Source organism: Mytilus edulis, chromosome 1 (genome assembly GCF_963676685.1).
Source record: "Mytilus edulis chromosome 1, xbMytEdul2.2, whole genome shotgun sequence".
Classification (NCBI taxonomy): Eukaryota; Metazoa; Mollusca; class Bivalvia; order Mytilida; family Mytilidae; genus Mytilus; species Mytilus edulis.
In genome coordinates this window covers 110,736,113-110,758,612 of record NC_092344.1, presented here as the reverse complement: position 1 = coordinate 110,758,612, position 22,500 = coordinate 110,736,113, and the positions used below count along the sequence as shown (strand labels likewise).

The 22,500-nt window shown below is 31.3% G+C and overlaps 1 protein-coding gene across 13 annotated transcripts in view; it reads right to left on the bottom strand.

The window, feature by feature from the left end:
- The window catches only part of LOC139518030 (transportin-1-like), a 46,873-nt gene that overhangs the window by 11,057 nt on the left and 13,316 nt on the right, over positions 1-22,500 (bottom strand). For 4 of the 13 annotated variants that reach the window (XR_011663285.1, XR_011663287.1, XM_071309675.1 and 1 more), the window contains exons 4-16: positions 11,621-11,751; positions 11,339-11,420; positions 10,443-10,565; positions 9,608-9,787; positions 9,031-9,135; positions 8,267-8,327; positions 7,044-7,061; positions 4,926-5,251; positions 4,128-4,277; positions 2,856-2,930; positions 2,305-2,391; positions 1,542-1,649; positions 782-964 (exon numbers count right to left, since the gene is read on the bottom strand). Coding sequence is in view for 8 of the 13 variants with exons in the window: in XM_071309675.1 (XP_071165776.1) it covers positions 782-964; positions 1,542-1,649; positions 2,305-2,391; positions 2,856-2,930; positions 4,128-4,277; positions 4,926-5,251; positions 7,044-7,061; positions 8,267-8,327; positions 9,031-9,135; positions 9,608-9,787; positions 10,443-10,565; positions 11,339-11,420; positions 11,621-11,751 (1,629 nt within the window). In the remaining 5 variants the exon portion in view is untranslated. The remainder of the gene's footprint in view (positions 1-781; positions 965-1,541; positions 1,650-2,304; positions 2,392-2,855; positions 2,931-4,127; positions 4,278-4,925; positions 5,252-7,043; positions 7,062-8,266; positions 8,328-9,030; positions 9,136-9,607; positions 9,788-10,442; positions 10,566-11,338; positions 11,421-11,620; positions 11,752-22,500) is intronic. The other 9 variants (XR_011663286.1, XR_011663291.1, XM_071309716.1 and 6 more) reach the window with 3 other exon arrangements.

The window sequence follows — 22,500 nt, the reverse complement described above, 5'->3', positions numbered from 1 at the left end:
AAAAGCCAAAGTTATTACAATCATAAGGTATGAGAAGTCATCATCAAAAGCCAAAGTTATTACAATCATAAGGTATGAGAAGTCATCATCAAAAGCCAAAGTTATTACAATCATAAGGTATGAGAAGTCATCATCAAAAGCCAAAGTTATTACAATCATAAGGTATGAGAAGTCATCATCAAAAGCCAAAGTTATTACAATCATAAGGTATGAGAAGTCATCATCAAAAGCCAAAGTTATTACAATCATAAGGTATGAGAAGTCATCATCAAAAGCCAAAGTTATTACAATCATAAGGTATGAGAAGTCATCATCAAAAGCCAAAGTTATAACAATCATAAGGTATGAGAAGTCATCATCAAAAGCCAAAGTAGACCTTAAAAGATTGGTATATAAACATCCATCAGTAATTACCAAACATATCACCTTTCAAAATGGAAATATGCTCAACAAAACAAAAAGTATATTGTTTCTAGGAAAGACGACTAGTCTTATTTCAGTCTACAGTAAAGTGATTTCATATCTAATTTGCTATGTTTTTACTTAAATGTATATGTATGGTTAAACACATTTTAATCAAGACAAATTAAAATATTTTGTGTATACCAAATCTCTATAATAGAGGAAATAAAGTTATACATTTAGACCAAGCAAGAAATTTAGGAATCCATGCCCAAATCAGATTTGTTATTTTTAAAATTCAATCTTTTGGAAATTTCAAAGTAGCTATTGACTATTAAACATTTTTTTTCAATCTTGTCAACAATCTTGTTTCACTCACTTGCATGCATTGGTACAGTAACTTCAAGATGTTACTATTAGCCACTAAGGAATCTATATGATGTTCTAGTCCTTCAGCCAGTCCACTTAACAGGTCCAATGCCACTATCATGAAATCTTTATCCGGAGGATCTACTGAGTCTGGTTGAGTTTGGTTAGCCTGCAAGACACCATAACTGTGTCGCTACAAACAAAATCCTCCAATCTATATACACATTAACTATCAACAGATCTTTACTGCTTTATACAATAGGTTTGAATAATTATTGATTTTATCTTTCTCTTTAATATCAGAAAAAAAAAAGTGTGTTTTTAAAAAAACTTAATATGTTCGAAATAATATGAAGAATATAAAAGGTAAAGTATTAAATGTAAAGATCTTGGCAGCTTTTTCAGACAGTACGAATACTAACATGATTCATCCACCAGTCCATGTACGTCACATTGACATTATCATCATAAAATTTAGCCAAGATAAATTTTTTTCCAATCACAAATTTTCTGTATGCATTATGAAGGTTATTTCAATATCTAACGAATAACCAACTCACAATCAAATGAATATTGCTGAATTCATAGCAAGTTTCTAAGTTTACACTATAGAACTTGATTTTTTTATATTACAAAACTTGAGTTACAGCAATGGAATTATACATTTATGTCAGCATAGTTCTGCTTGTTTTTTTTATTCTATATTCAAACTTTGTTATTTGTATACTTGAAAAAAAAAATAAAGAAAGAGTAAACAATTGATGTCTTACAAAATTTTGGTTCAATGTCTGTTCTACAAGTGACACACATCTTCTGTAGACTGGTTCACAGTAAGGCAGGAAACCAGACTGAAGAGCTGTAGCTACACTGGACAAACACTAAAACAGAAAACATACATGTCATATATCGATTAATATTTGTTCATTGGAATAAATGTAACAGTAGTACAGATAGGAACATTCCTGCAAACGTAGTACAGATAGGAACATTCCTGCAAACGTAGTACAGATAGGAACATTCCTGCAAACAGGTATCTAATATTTTGAATGATTTTGTAACAAATGATGTGACAAATAATATGAAGAAAATGTAAGGTAAAAGCGTTAAATGTTAAAGATCTTGACAGCTTTTTCAGACAGTACGAATACTAACATGATTCATCCACCAGTCCATGTACGTCACATTGACATTATCATCATAAAAATTCATCAAGATCTTTTGTTTTCCCCATCTCAAATTTTCTGATTCAGAAGCATTAATGAAAATAGGGTAAGCTAAGCTGACAGACTGCTAAATGGACCAAGTGCAAACTTAGTTTCATTCAATTTGACTTAAAAGGCTAATAAGCACATGTTACCAAAATTACTCCATTTAAAAAAAAATTAAGGTATCTACTGAAATTGTTGAGCTGTGTTCCTCTCTGAACAGAGACATATATTTTACTTCAATCTACTATGAAAATTCGTTAACATTCACATTTAGGTGCTTTAAATACAATCATTTCTAATAAAAGTCATAGGTTAAATTACATACCTCCAACAAAGGAAACAAATCTTTGTCTTCATCCTTCAGAACATTCCATTTCTCTATGAGTGGTGGCATTAACATATTGACATACTCCTAAAAGTTATGAAAATATACCCTGTAACTATGCATTCTGGTATTAATGATATCTTAATGGCTTTATACTTTCTTTATGAAGACTCATCTTTTAAATTAAGAAACTAGATTGCAAAGCATCATAAATTGTGCATTATGGTATATGCATGTTTCATCCCATGTATTACTGGTTTTGTACTTCATGAAGTTTAATATTTGTGATGCATAAAATAGTTCATCAATGAAATTAAATTTGATTTTATTCTCTTTTAACATTTCAATAATATGAACTCCAATTCCAATGTGCAACAGTATTTATTCATTACTCAAATGGTTTGGTTTTGGTGAAAACAAATGCAATCCAGATGATAGGAACAACTTTGTATTGCATGAAAAGGTTTGAAACATGAGCTACATCATTGTACATCCTATTGTATTCAAATAAAAGGCAACCTTAAACTGTGACTATTGAAATGTATATTTACCTGTTTGTTAAGATGATGCCCTACAGAGTCTGCCAGAGTTCCTATAGCATCATATAATATCAGTAAGTTCTTGTGCTGTAAAACAAAGGGAAATCAATGTAAGTGTCACAGTTAATAAAGAAGAAGTATTTACCATTTCAAAGCTAACATTTTTTATGCCCCACCTACGATAGTAGAGGGGCATTATGTTTTCTGGTCTGTGCGTCCGTTCGTCCGTCCGTCTGTTCGTTCGTTCGTCCGTCTGTCCCGCTTCAGGTTAAAGTTTTTGGTCAAGGTAGTTTTTGATGAAGTTGAAGTCCAATCAACTTGAAACTTAGTATACATGTGCCCTATGATATGATCTTTCTAATTTAAATGCCAAATTATAGTTTTGACCCCAATTTTACGGTTCACTGAAAATAGAAATTGATAGTGCAAATTTCAGGTTAAAGTTTTTGGTCAAGGTAGTTTTTGATAAAGTAGAAGTCCAATCAACTTGAAACTTAGTATACATGTTCCCTTTGATAAGATCATTCTAATTTTAATGCCAAATTAGAGAATTTATTCCAATTTCACAGTCCACTAAACATAGAAAATGATAGTGCGAGTGGGGCATCCGTGTACTGTGGACACATTCTTGTTTTAAACATCTTTTGATGAGTTTTGAATATTTTTCTAACTGAAAATGAATAATCATCTGCAAACTTTTTAAAATTTTATGTTGCTTTAATATAGGAAAACAAAAGAAAATATAAGAAATTTTTAAATGTTAAGATCTTGACAGCTTTTTCAGACAGTACGAATACGAAAATGATTCATCCATCAGTCATTTTTGTCACTTTGACATTATCATCATAAAAAATAGTCAAGATAATTTTATATTTATATTCTCTCTTAAATATTTCGGTTTAGCAGGTAATTTAAAATCTAATCAATAACATACTTAAATTTCTATTTCTTTATAGAACTGTTATCGGTTTGTATTATAACGTTAAGCAATAGCATTCAATAAGTGTGCCAGCTCCAGTATGGTTCAAATAGTTTTTTGTACTCACTCAAAAGTTCATTATTCTAATACTCATAAAAATGTATTTAAAGAAAACTCAATGTAAGAATAGATTATGTCTTATGCATTGTAAATCTTAAAGACTTGTACGTTTAGTAAGTTACTAAACGTAAAAGTCTTTAAGATACTGTAAGGGTCGTGTTATTACAAAGAAGAAAACAGATACATCTTTCATGCATTAATCATGAAACAGTTAAATGTGTCAAATATTTATCTAAGATATTTACCTGATATTTGTTGAATGCAAACACCAAAGTTTCCAGTATGAAGCCTAAATAGGGAACCAGTTCTGTACATGCCTCTTCCTCCAGGGTAGCAAATGCTGAGCAAGCAGCTTCCTGTACTCTCTTGTTAGCATCCAATACTCTCTTCAATAACTTGGGAAAAATATTTTTATGTATGATTTGTTTTGAATGTTAACAAGATTGAAAAGATACACCTAGCCTTCCACAATAAATTTGAAAGTTTAGCAAGGTTCCTTTCGGTTCATATGCATTATTATTAAGTTGCTGTAAAGTTAACTTACTAATAACACTTCTGTTATAAAGATTTAGCAAACAGAAAGTTAATGAGCAGTATATCTTAGAACACATCACATGATAACGCTCACATGAAAATTGATATCAAATTTCAGTATCAATGAGATGAAAATTTCATGAAACAGACAAACAGGAAATCCAGTATACTACCCTCAATTTGATTTGTTTATTTACTTCCTCAATCAATATTGTCTTTGCACTTCTATTTTAACCACATGATTTCAATGCTGTACTCAAACAGATATGAATTGTATTTGGCAGAAATATCTTAAGTTCTTTTCCAGAAAGTTACATTCCACCTTCTCTAGTTGCCTTTTAAATCATTAAAAGATGATAAAAGATCTTTCATCCGTTTTTGATGTGTTTTGTCATTTGATTTTGCCATGTGATTAGGGACTTTCTGATTTGATTTTCCTCTTGAGTTCAGTATTTTTGTGATTTTACTTTTCATCCAAACGAGTATACAAAATTCAAGAAAAAACCTACCTCTTCCATTAATGGTTTGAGATACTGCTCATGTGGTTGTCCTACAACCCAGTGAGCGTATCTACTCAATGTCCAACAGGTTATAGATCTAACTAGAGCTTTCTTATCACCTAGACAGCTGATCAGGTATGGTATTAACTCTGGAAGGTGTGGTATCATTCCTGTCATACAACCTTCTGCAATAGCTCCTAATACTAATATTCCTGATTCCTTGATCTCCCATGAATTGTGAAATAATGTCTCTTTCAATATAGGTAATAACACTGGTAAAATGTCATCACGGAAGACATTAGCTAACACGTCCAGAGCAGCAGCAGAACACTTCCCTGCAAACAGAGTATTTGTTACTATAAACATGAATTAATCACTAAACTATCTGATTTTACTTTTCTATTTGTAATATTTTATTTCTATTTCAAAGATGACAATGATCCATCTTTTTCCCTGAAAACCAAATATATATAAACAAGAGCGCAAAAAAGCAGTCTCTCCATGCAACCCAAAAATATTAGGGGCAATATGATATATAGTTGTTTCACTATAATCCTGTCTTCAAGGTGTAATGATGGATACATAAATACATCCATTTGGCTAAATAAGTTAAAAATAAAACTTTCCTAAATTAATTGTATACAAGAAACTATGGGCTATTAATACGTTATGACACCCCAGCTTCCAGAATTTGGCAAACAGATAGTTTTAGAGCTATGAATATGAAAATGCTTTTGCATGTTCACATAAAGCTTAATAAAGATTTCAGGAAGTTCATCCATAAAAAAATTTTAAGGGTTCAGCGGAAACCCAGTGCCTCTCCTACTTTCGCTGTTAATTGCAGGCTCAATAAAAAAGAGGAAAAAAATCAATGAAAATATTCCTCTTAAAATTATCTTTTGATTGTAAGAAGCTTCCATCCAAGTTTGGTAAAAATCCAGGATAGTTTATGAATCTAATAAATGTTTTAAAAACTTGAACTGCAGATTGTATGTAATATAGATACACAGGTACAAAGTTTTAACAAAATATCTTTCTAGATACTAAAAGAAGCTTTTGTCTAAGTTTGGTACAATTCCAAAATAGTATAAGAAAGTTATAATAATATTATAATTTTAAAAACTTTTAACCACAGAGTGAAAAAATGAATTTATTTTTTTACAAGATTTACTTCTGGATACTATCTTATGATCATAAACAAGCTTCTGTCCAAGTTTGGTACAAACCCAGGATAGTTTAAGAAAGTTATTTAAATTTGAAAAACTTTAACCACAGATAAATGTAATGTTTCCTGGCGAAAAACTAAGTCCATTTATAAGTAAAATACGGAAAAAAAAGAATTTTATTTTTACAAAATTTACTTCTGAATATTTGTGGACGCTGCCAACGACACTGACGCAATGTAGGATCGCTATGTCTCGCTTTTTCGACTAAAGTGGAAGGCTCGAGAAAAATGACACAAATTTTATACATGGCTGTTATGTGTCAGAATAAATAAGGATTAAGTTAACAGGATGATGGTGAACTAAGATTATGAAAACATACCACACTGGTTTACAACATTTTCGTATGAAGCCTTATGAAAAATTTGACGGCGTTTATAAATTGATATTCTCTTGAACAATTTGATGAAAAATTTTCATACATAGCCATTTTGTGTTAGGAAATATAAATATTGAGTTAACAGCAAGTCAAGGAAGGGTGAATCTAAATATACATCACACCATTCAGCATGCTCACATAAAGTCTGATGATACAAAAGTTCAGGAAGCTCGGATTTGTAGTTCTTGGCAAAAATATGGCAAACATTTTATTGGACTGATGGACATACCAGGGTTAAACAGTATACCTACCCCTTCAGAGTGGGATTATAATAATCTTGTAGAGCAAGACGTTTCTGTTAAAATTATAATTTAACCTAGTTTGTTCTGTAGACCATCAATAGCTCATCAACAGAATTCAACATTTCACATATAGATCTAGTTATTCATTGAATTTTCCATTTACTATTTCCTATACTATAAAAGTAGGTCTCCTTTCACAGAAATATTTTAACATCATCTCCCAATTGCTAGTAATGTCTTCTTTAAATCAACCTTATGTCTAAGTAAAAATATAACTACTTACTTAAGTTCCAGTCAGATGCTGTAAATTCAGAAATTAATGTGAGAATTTATTATTGCGAATCACTGATTACCAGTAAAAAAGCCAGTTTGTAAAAAAATTGTGTAGGAAAGTCACTACTGAAACTATGAATGAGTTTTTTTTATTATTGGAGACACTGTTTCGCATTAATAAAAACATCGGAATAATATCTGAATTTACAGTAATTAACCATTTATTAAAGGAAGCACAATACAATAACTACAAAATTTGATAAAAAATAATTTTCAGTTTTTTTTGTCAAATCTAAATATTCCAAAACCACATGAAAACATTTCCATATCTTGCATCGTAAATGAGTTTTGATAATAATAAGTTTTGTATACAAAATGCACAAGTATGACCGATACAAGATAAGAACATGTGGACAGTACTATGTGGTTAATCAATAGAATCTTTTGATAGCTTTATGACCATTGTCCAGCTATTTAAATAACAGTTATGAAAAAAGTTTGGATTAGGGGTTCAAAAAAGAAGATAATGAATCAAAAAAAACCATAAGAGCTGACAGCAGAATAAATCCAACAAAACCATTTAGATGGAATTAAAATATAAATGTACAAGTAATAAACAAACATAATTGTAAAAACTTAATTATAGAAAAAACAAGAATAAAAACCACAAGTTGTGTAAAATGCCATATTTTCATTGATTACAGATTATAAATCTCCAATATGAATACTCTAGACTGACCAACTTGTCATTTTATGTACACATGCACAACTTACCTTTAATATAGGGAAAACGTAAAAAAAATTACATTGCTTTATGTATGTACTGAATTGATGAAATCAAAATTTAAAAAGCAAATTCAATTACACTTCTCAGATCATTAATAGTTGATGTTATCCAGGTGAGTGAAGTTTGACCTTACCAGTAACACTTATTAGCATCTGATTTAAGCAAATTTTGTTCTCTGAGCAGATATCTTTTAAAGTGGTGACTCAATTTCCAATAACCTCAAATGAACAAATTTTAAACCCAACTAAGTTCAGTGATTTCTTATGTCAGAATTAAAGTTGCAAACTTAATTGAAGGTTTATGGGAGAATGAAATACACAAGGAAAATTTGAGACATGATTTTGATGGTTAAACTGTGGTACTGTATGATAGTGATTTGTCAGTGTAAACTTGACTGATTCTGTGGTGAAACAATGTATTGTGCTACCGTAGGTGTAGGTACTTACTTAGGTTCCAGTCAGATAAACTATCATCGTCATCATATCCATCATCTGATAATTCACCATCCTATCACATAAAAAAATAATAAATTATTAAACCACAATACAAATATTCAGGACATGGATCAACTCATCAACTGTAAGCTTGATTCTAAACTTGGGATTCAATGTGAAGGAGTTGGCATTAAATTTATTAGGCCATTTCTAATATGAAACAAGAGGAAACATCAAGAGTAATATTATCTTGAAACCAAAATGATGTAAAATTTTGTTATACACAACAAAGCATCAATATACTAATTTCGACAGGGGCATAAACCAAAATTTCAATCAATTTTAGCTTTTAGATCAGTGTATAAATGAGTTCTGCAGCGATGAAAAAGACCATATCCCATGGCCATGCAAGTTAACTCAAATCTCATTCATATAAAAGTACATCATGTGAGTAAGATTCTGAGAAAGTTTGTAAAGTTCTATTAAATTATTCAGTAGCAGTAATCGATACATAAGCTGGAGGGAGGACAAATAACCTAGAAAACATTGCATCATAATATACTGCCAGCCTCAATAATGCCAAATTAAAATTCATTGTGATTTTAAGCTGTTCAATATGACTGATGGATAGAAAAGTAAAGATAATTCATTACAATATCTCTCACTACCCGTAGCTATGCATACAGTTTTATTAAAAGTCTGCTCTTTTATACATTTTGTGTCAATGAAATGCACTGATTTGAAATTGTGTCAGATTTTTCTAGGATAATACATACAGCATCACCATCTGTGTGTTTCTGTGTGTGTGATTTAGACTTGTGAAATCTAGGTTTGATATCAGATTCTTTGTCTGGAACCATGTCATCTTCTTCTACATCACCCTGTAAACAACAATGGTAGAATTATAAATACATGATTTCCTAATAATCACCCTGTAAACAACAATGGTAGCCTTATAAATACACGATTTCATAATATAATGTAATTAGGATTAGGTTTAAACTTGATATCACTAGAATACAATCATTTTATTTTACAAACAAAGTAATTTATCAACTTTATTTTCAAAATTTTAAAAGGTGTGTTTACTTTAATTCTAATAAGCCAAAAATTAAATATTGTGTGTTTCCCTAAACCTCAACTCTACCCTATTACTATATACCCCCAAAAATCTTTGTGCATTGAAATTGTATAATAACCTACTCTCAAATGGTTCATTCTAATGGAATAACCCTCAACTAATATATACATGTCTAACAATTTACCTGAAAAGTATAATATCTATTTCTGAGTATTTCATTGCTTTAACCAGGACAAGTATAAGTCTATCTGTATATGTCTGTAACAATTTACCTTTAGGAGTATAATATCTATTTCCGAGTATTTCATTCCTTTGACGAGGACAGGTATAAGTCTATCTATATGTGATCCTAACACTTCTTTACATATAGGTTGTTCAGCCAAAGACAACCAGAATTCACAGGCCTCTAATGCTACACTATCATCATCATCTTGGGTTCTACACATCATGTACTGAAATACAAAAATTAATAATGAAAATATACCAGCATTCCATAACAGTATTGATTAAAACTAAGGATTGTCTTTTTGTAATTTAAACACAAGCTTTCATACATGACTGTCCAGGCCATTCATTAGGAGGCGGTACCCGGTACTTTTACCCTCCTATGCTATTGACAAGTACCGCCTAAATGTAGGAATTTTGATATAAGATATTCATAGAATAAATTGAAAAGTACCACCTAGAAACGTAGAAAGTACCAGTCAACATGAAAGATAATGAAACCCCTGCAGTCATGTATATGTTTCTAGAACAATAAAGGGATCTGCTTGCGAGTGTTTTTACCTCTCTTAGAAAGGCTTCTGTAGGCTGTTCATTCAAAATACAGGCATACATGTACATGGAGCTTATGAATTGATTGTTTTAAATACATGTTTGTTGTGCATCTTTTATAAAATTTATTTTTTGGACTATTGGAAATGTATGATCAAACCTGATAAGAAGAGGTTCAAATTTTGTCTACCACATAAGGACAATCTGTGTTTAACCTATTCATGGAATGAATTTATAAGCTTCATCTGGACAGACAACTGGTAACAGTTAATACTTTCCATGCCAATTTAACCCCCAAACCATAGATATATATATCTATAGAGCCATAAGTACCTCGACAATATTGTTGATCTGTGGTATGAGTCGATCCATACGGACTTCCACTAACATCACTAATGCTCTACACACATTCTTCCTCACATCTGTGTCTTCATCAGCTGCCAGGAAAAACAGGTTCTGAAAAATATACACTAAAATAGTAACAAGACTACTGTGATAATTAATTGTTTTAATTTGTATGTAAATTCTACTAAATCAACTTCAAAATAAAATTGATACTTGACAGAGGCTCCTTTGCTGCTAGAAAAAAGCGATCCTTCAAACTACAAAATTTACAATGATGGAATATTTTGTGACAAAATCGATGTACCTAATCCCAGGAACTTCCAAGTTTCAGCACATTGGAGTTGATTCCACCTTAAATTTAACAGTTTTGTGTAGTTAACTATAGGTGTCGGATTATAAAATATTAAGACCGAAGTTTAAAATTTTATACCATAAAAACCTTGCAATGTGCCTTATACGGCCACAATTAAAGGTTGAAGATCATCAGGTTCTTATACTTGCTTAAAACTAAATATTTTTAAATCACATGACTTGCGACAACATCTCCATCAAACAGATTAAATTTTGATCTCACTTAGTAAGGGGTCTCTATCTCTAGAATAATTTGATATGCATACAATGTTTGACAGTCTTCAACATACACATGTTTACAGGTGTAAAACTTGAAAATGTAGTGCTATATATAGATTAGATATAAGAAAATGTGGTACATGAATGAGTGCCAATGAGACAACTCTTTCTCTAAGTCACAATTTGCAAAGGAAATCATTATAGGACAAAGTACAGTCTTCAATGTCTGTTTAATTGAAGGAGGTCATTAAATTTCTAACAAGTTCAAAAGTTACTTAAAGGACAAGTTTTTGGGTAAAAGTGAAAATCCTTACCTCTATAAAGCTGTCTATATGAACCATTAGAGCCTGGGTTCTACTGATAATGAACTGATTTACACAGGCAATTGCATGGGACCTGAAATTAGAAATTTACATTATAATTGATTTTATTTTTTAATCATAACCAAAATTACGACATTAATATAACTGTTTATATGGTATTTAGATGGTGTAGAATAAGAAATCATAGAATACATATTTTATCTTTGCATATACATAAAATGTAATTGAAATGTTTTAATAATAATTTACCAATTTGAAATGTTGACTAATTACCTGATTTTAGGACTATTATGCTTGAAGAACTGTAGAAACTTAGGAATGAGTATATTCAATGGTCTAGTACTATCATTATCTAAATCTTCAGCATTGTCTTCACAAATCTTCTGAAGGGCACCAAATGCTCCCTGCAAATAAATAAGAAATGAAATACTGTGGATTCATTATAATTCGTTGGATACCAACTTTCGTTGATTTCGTGGGTACAGATGAACCACGAAATCTAACGGTCAACGAATTTACAAATTTTCTACAGGCTAGTGTGCAGATTTCAACAAAACCACAAAATTTAATATCCACCAACATGTAAGTTTCCTGAATCCAAGAAAATTGAAACCCACAAAAAATAAATGAATCCACAGTATTGTAAGTTTTACATTTGAACTTTCAACAAACTTAGTATTACTTTCAAATCTGGTCAACTCTACCACTATTAATGAGGTCTTCTGTCAACAAACATAATAGTTTTCCTTGATACTTTAGTTGAACACACAAATGGTTTAGAGGGGTAAAGCTGAAAAGGTGAAAGAAAATCTGAATCGAATAAATCTATCAGTTTTATTGTGACTGATTTTTTTTCTTCATTCAAATTTTCAGATGGTACTCATCATTTATGAAGTTGTGCTGAAGAAGTCATCAACATTTGATTAATTTGATAAATCTGCAATTATTTCCTCCATCAGGATGTTGACAAAGAAATGACTTCAGTGAAGTTTCATTCAAATTAATCTGATGATTTAGGATAAGTTGAGCTCAACAGAATGATGACAAGACAAACCTACAGGGTGTCAGATTCCAACAAAAATCACTAACTTAAGTTCCTTTCATTTATACATGCATGTACTATAAAGAAAATGAAAATGCCTAAGATTATAAAATCAACCAATGAATTAATTTTAAGATTAGGAAGAACATACTAAGCCCTAATAAAACCAGGTGCTCCGCAGGGTGCAGCTTTATACGACCGCAGAGGTCGAACCCTGAACAGTTGGGGCAAGTATGGACAAAACATTCAAGCGTGATACAGCTCTGAATTTGGATTGTGATCAAATTTTTGACATTACATGGTTTTTTTTACACAAAACAAATGTCAAGATTTTACAAATCAATTAAAGATTTCTTCTTATTTAAATCTAAAATTAAATAGTTGACACAGCATAGGTTTCTGACACATAATGAATGTGGTCTAATGAACTTAAAAGTTTTTTTTTGCCTTTGAGCAATTCACTATGCTGTTGAATATTAATCCTCTCAAAAAAATGTTTGAAGAAATTTTCTTTTTATTTATGAAATCTGAAATGAGAAAAATTTAAACCCCCCCCCCTTTTTTTCACATCCCCGTTTCCCTTTTTCCAAAACTGATATCAATTCAAATTTCTAATGGAGTTTGCAACAATAACTACTCTTTTAAATACATCATAAAATATTAAATAACTACTCTTTTAAATACATCATAAAATATTAAAATGTAAAATAAAGTGCTTGTTATCACTGAATTGTAAAGATTGGTTGGTAGTAAAAGTGAATATACATTGTTTATTGTATAAAACAATAAAAAAAACTTCATCAGCAACATTTTATATTGGCAAATAAAAATAGAAAATGACATCATAGTCATGTCTGGCAAATTTCCAACATACATTATCTAAAACATTTTAGATAAGATAAGGAAAAAAAGCTTCATCAGCAACATTTTATATTGGCAAATTTCCAATGAAGTTATTTACATAAAGTTATTGGCAAATAAAAATAGAAAATGACATCATAGTCATGTCTGGCAAATTTCCAACATATATTATCAACTACTATTCTATACAAAGAAAGATAACTCCAATTGAAAATTAATTGCTATTGCACAATATTGTGCAATTAGATATTTCTTGCTATTGTGCAATACTGTGCAATTGAAAATTTCTTGCTATTGCACAATACTTGATATGGAATCCTGATTTGGATCAACTTGAAAACTGGGCCCATAATCAAAAATCAAAGTACATATTTAGATAAAGCATATCAAATAAGCCCAAGAATTTAATTTTTGTTAAAATCAAACTTAGTTTAATTTTGGACCCTTTGGACCTTAATGTAGACCAATTTGAAAACTGGACCAAAAATTAAGAATCTACATACACAGTTAGATTTGGCATATCAAAGAACCCATTTATTCAATTTTTGATGAAATCAAACAAAGTTTAATTTTGGACCCCCATTTGGACCAACTTGAAAACTAGGCCAATAATCAAAAATCTAAGTAAATTTTTAAATTCAGCATATCAAAGAACCCCAAGGATTCAATTTTTGTTAAAATCAAACTAAGTTTAATTTTGGACCCTTTGGACCTTAATGTAGACCAATTTGAAAACGGGACCAAAAATTAAGAATCTACATACATAGTTAGATTCGGCATATCAAAGAACCCCAATTATTCAATTTTTGATGAAATCACACAAAGTTCAATTTTGGACCCTTTGGGCCCCTTATTCCTAAACTGTTAGGACCAAAACTCCCAAAATCAAACCCAACCTTCCTTTTATGGTCATAAACCTTGTGATTAAATTTCATAGATTTCTATTTACTTATACTAAAGTTATGGTGCAAAAACCAAAAATAATGCTTATTTGGGCCCCTTTTTGGCCCCTAATTCATAAACTGTTGTGACCTCAACTCCAAAAATCAATCCCAACCTTCCTTTTGTGGTCATAAACCTTGTGCTAAAATTTCATTGATTTCTATTTACTTATACTAAAGTTATTGTGCGAAAACCAAGAATAATGCTTATTTGGGCCCTTTTTTGGCCCTTAATTCCGAAACTGTTGGAACCAAAACCCCCAAAATCAATCCCAACCTTCCTTTTGTGGTCATAAACCTTGTGTCAAAATTTCATAGATTTCTATTAACTTAAACGAAAGTTATAGTGCGAAAACCAAGAAAATGCTTATTTGGGCCCTTTTTGGCCCCTAATTCCTAAAATATTGGGACCAAAACTCCCAAAATCAATACCAACCTTCCTTTTGTGGTCATAAACCTTGTGTTAAAATTTCATAGATTTCCATTCACTTTTACTAAAGTTAGAGTGCGAAAACTAAAAGTATTCGGACGCCGGACGACGCAGACGCCAACGTGATAGCAATATACGACGAAAAATTTCCGTATAAAAATGTTTTGAAAGTAAAGGTGAAACTCTTTTGCAAGCATAAAGTTTTAAATATCATTCAGATATTAATTCCTTTGATTACAAAAAAATTCAAAATTAGAATTTTAAGTTGTCTGCACCAGCAATGTAGAGTTGAATTTAATAGGAAAACAAAAACAAACTTAAGTTGCAGCATCAAATTTCAGGAGCTTATTTATTTTGCTGAGTCAACAAAAACAGGGGAAATTAGACATACAACTTTTCACACTCTCTATATTATAGTTTTGGGTTGATTTCACATTGTTAGCTTGCTGTGTAAATGACATATTCCATTTATAATTTAGAGGGCCAAGAACAGCAGCATCGTTTGTTGTCTTTTTTATTAATAGTATGTACCAATTTTAATAATAATTTCTCTATCATTACCAAACTGAGCTCATCTATTGTATTTAGAACTTCATTGATTTTTAATCATGCTATTTTCCTTTAACCCTATCAAGGACATGTAAATAATTAACAAATAGACATTTTTATGAAGAAACCAAGTGTTACATAAATATCTACTTTTCTGGCAAGTTTATACAATTAAGAAGTTTTCATGGACAAACCACAAAATCAATCAAGCCTCCAGCTTTTAGTTTAGATCAATATTCCCTCTAGTAACTGTATTGATTCCTAACCTAACCAAATATAAAGGCTAAATTCTGCATATACATAAATCTATTTGTATAATACATCACCCTATGGAAAAATGTCAATGTAATTCCAACACTTGGGTTTAAAATCAATCATATGATATATCTATTAACTTGTACAAACTCTTTAAACCTCAGCTTCATCAATGGAATAGCTGTAGCTTGTAAATAACCACTTGTAAACATCTATAGTTAATTTATACAAGACTTCTTTAAATCTTCCTTTTAAGCAATGTTTAAATAATGTAATATTCAGATATATACATGATAAAAGAAAATGTGGTATGAATGTATGGAAATAAGGTTGTAATTAACATGTAACTTTGAGTTTTATCATGACCATCAGGAACTAACAAAGAATGTTAAATTGTTTGTGTACATGTCGTTTGATGACTCCTTCAAATAATAAAATTTCACTGATCTTCAAAATGTAAGCTATTTGGTACTGAAGATAGATTTCCACATGCTGTTTTTATTAGCATGTTTAAAGATCATCAACAACTTACAGATATCATCAAGTATAACAACATGTACTGCCAACAATATATTCAATTAATTAACCAAATTGTATCTTCTTGACTGCACTCGTTTCACCCATCATGCAATATGTATGTTTAAACAGAAGAATGTCCAGAACTGGCTTCTTAGTTTGAACATGCATAGCACAAATCATGGAAGTCATTAGTCCTGTCACATGCTAAGGCAACTGTTGATGCATTAAAATCAACCTTAAACAACTGCAATTGTTCCCAATGATTTTCCCTACACCATGACATGAAAGGGACCAGTTCTCTCGTTGCATTAAAACAATTTTCAAAATTATGGCATGCCAGCTTTTTTAAACTTCAATAAGGACTTTTCAACAACTTTTAAACAATGATATCTTACAAAAGCTCTAATTTAGACACCATTTACAGGACTTCAGTTTTAGACAAGATCTGCATTGAAAATATATACAAATAACCTAGGTTATATTACACAACAAAATTTTTACTTTTTGTATTACCAATTTTACCCCTAATATTCCAAAAACAAGAAATCAGCTAACATAATTACAAGGCATTGAGATATATAAACTTGTTTTAATTGCATTGTCATAAGTCATTCTTTATTATCCACATACTGAAACTCTCAAAGCAATTGTATTATATATTCTATTATTGCAAACATTCCTCACTGGCAGACCTATTTGGAAAATCACCGTGATTTTTGTAAAAAATTCGGTGTTTTTTGGCCAATCTGCGCGGAACGGATAATAAATAGAGGTTCATCGTAAATTTTCCGTTTTACAGAATATTTTGCGGTTCTCCGGAGATTTTCCATGTCTCAGGAAATTATCCGTTTGTCCGATAAAACGGGTGTGTATTGAGTCATTGATAGAACCAGTGATGCGTGAGCGACGGTTATTGCAAGGTCGGTTGTATAATCCGTTATGCGTGAGCGACGTTCAATCATTAATTGATCGTTGTATAATCCGTTAAGTGTGAGGGACGGTTGTATTGAGGTACAGATTGTGATATATGTAGAAGTTTACAGAACTACTAGTATCATTAATCGATTGAGATATAAGGAATTTTCAAAAATTTATCACATTTGATAATGTTTCTGTAAATTTAGAGAGAAACAGATTATATATTTCTCGGGGTTAAAGGTTTACTTTTATGATGGAAAAATACATGTGTATTTCTGAGGCCGCAGATCATTTAAACTTCATTGGCAAATAGGAATTTTTAAAACGGTCTTGATCACCTGCTGATCCATTAATCTTTCAGAATGAAATGCACATTTATACCTCTTGGAGTTGAAGGCATATATTAGCAAAATTAACAATATGCTACGATGAGATAATAACAAGTTGCGAATTTTAGTCCGAATGTGTATATATATATGAGCATATGGACATACATTCATCTTTATAATTAATCAGTTCATCTGTCATTTGTTTTATTAAATTACTTTTCAATTGTGGTATAAATACAATTTTATCATTGTGTAAGACGATTTGAGAATAATGCTTTCATCGTAAATACTTCAGAAATTATAATTGTTTCAAGAACCGTTTATTGGAACAAAAATAAAATGAACGGCCTGGAGGAAGTTCTAACCTTAGTTGATATCAGGGGTCAATTGGTATAGCAGTATGTTACGTAATACAACGATCGTCGATGCATAATATGCATATGTATGTATATAGTATGCATGCAACTGGATTTCGACAACTCGTGGGTTGTCTTTTAGACAAAGAAGTTCCATTGTCTTGTAAACTAATCTGTTACTTTTTGAAATATAAATAAGTTATATTTAAAAGATTGGATGGTTATTTCACACGTATCAAAGTTCTTCTGTCATCATTACTGTTTTTCAATTATTTTTTGAGAGTTCGATCTTAAAACTAAGTTCGTCCTGACATTTATGGAATATTTGCCACTGGAAGTTAAACAACCAACAATCAATCATCTTATTACAAAATTTAAAATATGCCTGAGCGATAATATTCTTTTAAAATTTAATGTGAAAGACAGTTTCTCCATTTATAAGAAGGCACTTCCAGGTCTAATGTTAAGTGTATCTACATCCCGGGAATGAGATATATTTACTATACTAGCAAAAAAAAAAAAGAAAAGAAAAGAAATGATGTTTTTTTTTAATAATTAAATAATTAACGTTAAAAATATATGTAATTAACTTGATCTAAAACTTGACCTCGCTCATAATAGAGAATGTTAAAAATCAATTGTGTCGACTGCACGGGATTGTCCAACGGCGGGAAATACCCTGTAACTATAAACACAGGTGATGTTACTGACCGATTGTGGAATGTCAACTCAGGGTTAAAGTGATGTGTAATGATTGTGCGCTTGAAAGTTGAGGCTCTAGTAGGTTCATTTCAATTGATAATCGAAAATCTAAGATCATTTTTTTTTCAAATCAACGATGAAGTTTTGGATATTATGGAAGGGATTCTTTTTAAGGACAACGGAGGTACCTTAAAAGTCTATAGGAAAATATACAAATAAAATAATATAAAACAATTTCGAAGGTCACAACTTGTATCTTATAAATCAATGATAAAGCGACTTCATCAGTATTAACAGTTATAAGATTGCAATCAGATGACTTTTAATTTTGTTTGTGTTTCAGGAGTGGGAGTGTATAAGATTACCTTATATTACAATGTTTGTTTATATTGCTTGACCCTTATGGGTGTAATTTTGCAATAAAGATTAAAAATATATACCTTGGATGTTCCATTCTCAGCATTGTTTCTGGTCTTGTCTGTTCGTTTGTTCGTTCGTCCGTCTGTCCCGCTTCAGGTTGAAGTTTTTGGTCGAGGTAGTGTTTGATGAAGTTGATATCCAATCAATTTTAAACTTAGTACACATGTTCACAATGATATGATCTTTCTAAATTTAATGCCAAATTAGAATTACCTCATTTCCTCAGTCCACTCAGGGACTTTCTATACTAATTAAAGATAGTCCTTGGTCTGTTAAACATAGAAAATGATAGTGCGGATTGGGCATCCGTGTATACTAGTGACACATTCTTTTTTTTAATTTATTAAACTTGTTCTCAGTGGCAGATCCAGATTTTTTTTATATATAAGGAGAGGGGAGACTAACTGATAATGTCATGAGAGGACCAGCTCCAGTCATTCTCAAGTGATTCCCTATATAATCAATATTTATTTTTCAACAAAAGGGGGCGGACACCGTGTCATTCCCCCTTTATAGCCGACTGAGAAACTCAAAGGGCTGTTTAGGCAGTCAATGTCGTCAAAAGCTTCTATGTGTTGTATAGCCAGTCATTGAGTCAGTGTCGTTAAAAACCTCCATGATATCAATCAATCAAATCAAGACTATTAAAAACTCTCATCAACGCCATTCCCCACTAAATCCGGCTCTGGTTCTATTAATTTCATTACTTCTTCAACATACTAGTATCGGGAGCATGTGAGTATGGTAGCACTCCGTAGATAGGTCTGTAGTTTTGCATGTATGACACTAACAGTTGGCCTAACGTATTAGAAGGCCAGGGTTGGAAGGTTATTCAACATTCTGTGGCTCAATTGTAACTATATTTTCTGTGAAGTGTTACCTAAGCCGTGGCCTGGTGAACCCTACCCATTTTTTTCAAAGGATTTTCCAATAGCACATCGAAACACTTCCATCATTCTATATTTTTTTCACCAAAAAAATTGTACCTCAGCATAATACAGGTCATGAGGTACATTTGTTTGAGGAGGGGGTTTCAATTACTGTTTAATTTCCTGTTACTACGAATTTTCGGGATTTTTTTTCATCAGATTTGCCCTGTTGTCTTTTCTTTTAACTCCGTGTAAACCCTCACACGCGATGTTTACAGAATTATTTGTTTGTAAAATTAAATTTGTTGTATTACCTCTTTTATCAAAATAATATTTAGTGAGCTTTATTAGCGATTGAACATTGCAAACACATATAGATATTTTCAAATGAATTAGAAAATATCTTCCCAAATCGACAGAACGAACAGAGAGATATTTGCCACTGGTCTTTACCCAGTTAACGATTCACTCTTAAATGTATTTCTCAAAAAACGATGGGAAACAGAAAAAACAAGACTATATCTTTTGGATAAACAGCCAAGGACATTTCCAGACATAAATATAACTGCATGGACCATCGCTTAAAAGTTTTGTGACAGAACAGACTTACAACTTTACTATAGTACATGTACAGTGCTTAGAACTCTCATAATTTTACTCCAGTTTACATAGTGCATTCTTTTATGTTTTATGATAACAGAACTGTGTTTTATCAAGGTTTATCATAACTCGTATGGTTTTATGATAACTGATTTCTGAGGAATATGTTTAATAATGTAAACTTTATTTAAAGATACGTTTTTTCCAATTGGCGCTAAAGAAAAGCACCATGTGAATATTCATGAACCTACAACGATTGCTCAAAATCGTTATTTAAAAATCCTGTTTGTGAGATGTAGATTCATTTCAATACTGAAATTTCGTCTATATATTAAGTTTCACAAGTGTATAACACGGAGAAGCTATCAGAAGATACATTACTCCCATTTTGTTTGGGTGTGAACCATCGATGTTTACAGCAATATCAAAGAATAAGATGATGATGGTAGAAAGAACTATGGGCGTCATGTGGCAAATATTACATGCATATCGGACCATGAGTTGTCAATCTGTATGAAAAGATTTCCAATACAAACATATTATTGAGAAGGAATGTTTACATGCTCTCGTACTAGTATTACAGGGTTCTTGTGTCGTTCACCTTAGACACACATCTTTTTAACGATGTTTAAAAAAAAAGACAGAACCAATTTAATGTCATATATCCCTATTTTTTAATATAACTATAACAAGAATACCCCTATTTAGCGGACAAGCAGTTTATTCTTTTTTCTGTTATTGAATATTGAATACCAAGAAGGAAAGTAAATCCCGAAATTAATTTGAAACTTTGATACTCAATAGTTTTCCAGCAAAATATTCACATCCCTTGGGGATAATTAGTGTTTGTCCAGTGGCATATATAACATGCATGTCGGAACAGGAAATTTTGCATAATGTACTTTCAGAACCATGTTCACATCATTATACATTATAGCCAACAATTGAGATGACAACTCCTTCCTTTGTTCGAGAACAATCTGGTTGAAATAGAAATCTGTGATTTTACTATGTCCATAACTTCGATGAACCCAAAGCAAGTTAAATATCGACCTGTATTTAATTCAAATAAGTTCTCTTCTTCTTCTTCGTCCATCGACATCCCATGATAACATACTGTTGTCATACGAGGACTAGTTTATTTACAGAACTTTTAACCCAAATAAACAAAATGTATGTTTCTTTCTATGTTCAATGTAAAAATGTATATAATTTTGAATTGCAACTATCTATAGTTCCGCAACTTTCTACCAAGGCGTATTAAAGAATGGTCGATAAGTGCGTATATTTTTGTTAAATCAATATTTCTTGTACGTTTCAAACTGTCCTTCACTTTTGAGAACGAGTACTTACATTTCCCCAAATTTACCCTTGGAAAAAATGTGAAAACAGATTTTTATTTTATCAAATCTTTTTTTTTTGAATTATTTAGATTTTTATAAATAATATTCTTTACAACAGAAATGTAATTTATAAACAAGCTTATGCGTTTAGTAATGACTAGTATATCGGACACGCAAGACAGAGATTTATACTATACACCTGATAGTTCAAAATGGAAAGTTTCAAGTTATCGGTCGTATACACTGATCAATACCCTTAGAAGTGAAGCGATGCATGAACTTGCAAGTCCGACAGGAAATCGCTTGAATACCTGAACGTGTCACCTCACAATACATTTGGGAGTAATACCTTTAGCCATGCTGGTGATCAGACAAGGGAAGGTACAAATTTATTTAAATAAGTTTATTACATAAAAGAATTATGAACAAATTAGATTTTCGAAAACAATTTTCACGGAACACTTATTTACGCTCATTTATGACTTTGAACAATGACTTTTTCACCAATTCCCATATAAACAGTTAAAAACGACAGACCTTGGTTACCACGGTATAGCTGACTTATATTAACCCTTAAACCAAATTTCAGAAATCCTTGTATTGTAGTTCCTGAGAAAAATGTGACGAAAAATTTTCAACTTGGCTATCATGTGTAAAATCAAACAAGTGTTCGGTAAACAGGAAGTTGTTGAGTGATGAATCTGAAAACGCTTCAGCTGACTTATATTAACCCTTAAACCAAATTTCAGAAATCCTTGTATTGTAGTTCCTTAGAAAAATGTGACGAAAAATTTTCAACTTGGCTATCATGTGTAAAATCAAACAAGTGTTCGGTAAACAGGAAGTTGTTGAGTGATGAATCTGAAAACGCATCAAGTTCCAAGTATAGCTGACTTATATCAAGCCTGAAACCAAATTTCAGAAATCCTGGTAGTGTAGTTCCTGACAAATAATGTGACGAAAAATATTCATGGGACGAACGGACTGACTGACAGACTGACGGACGGATGGACGGATGG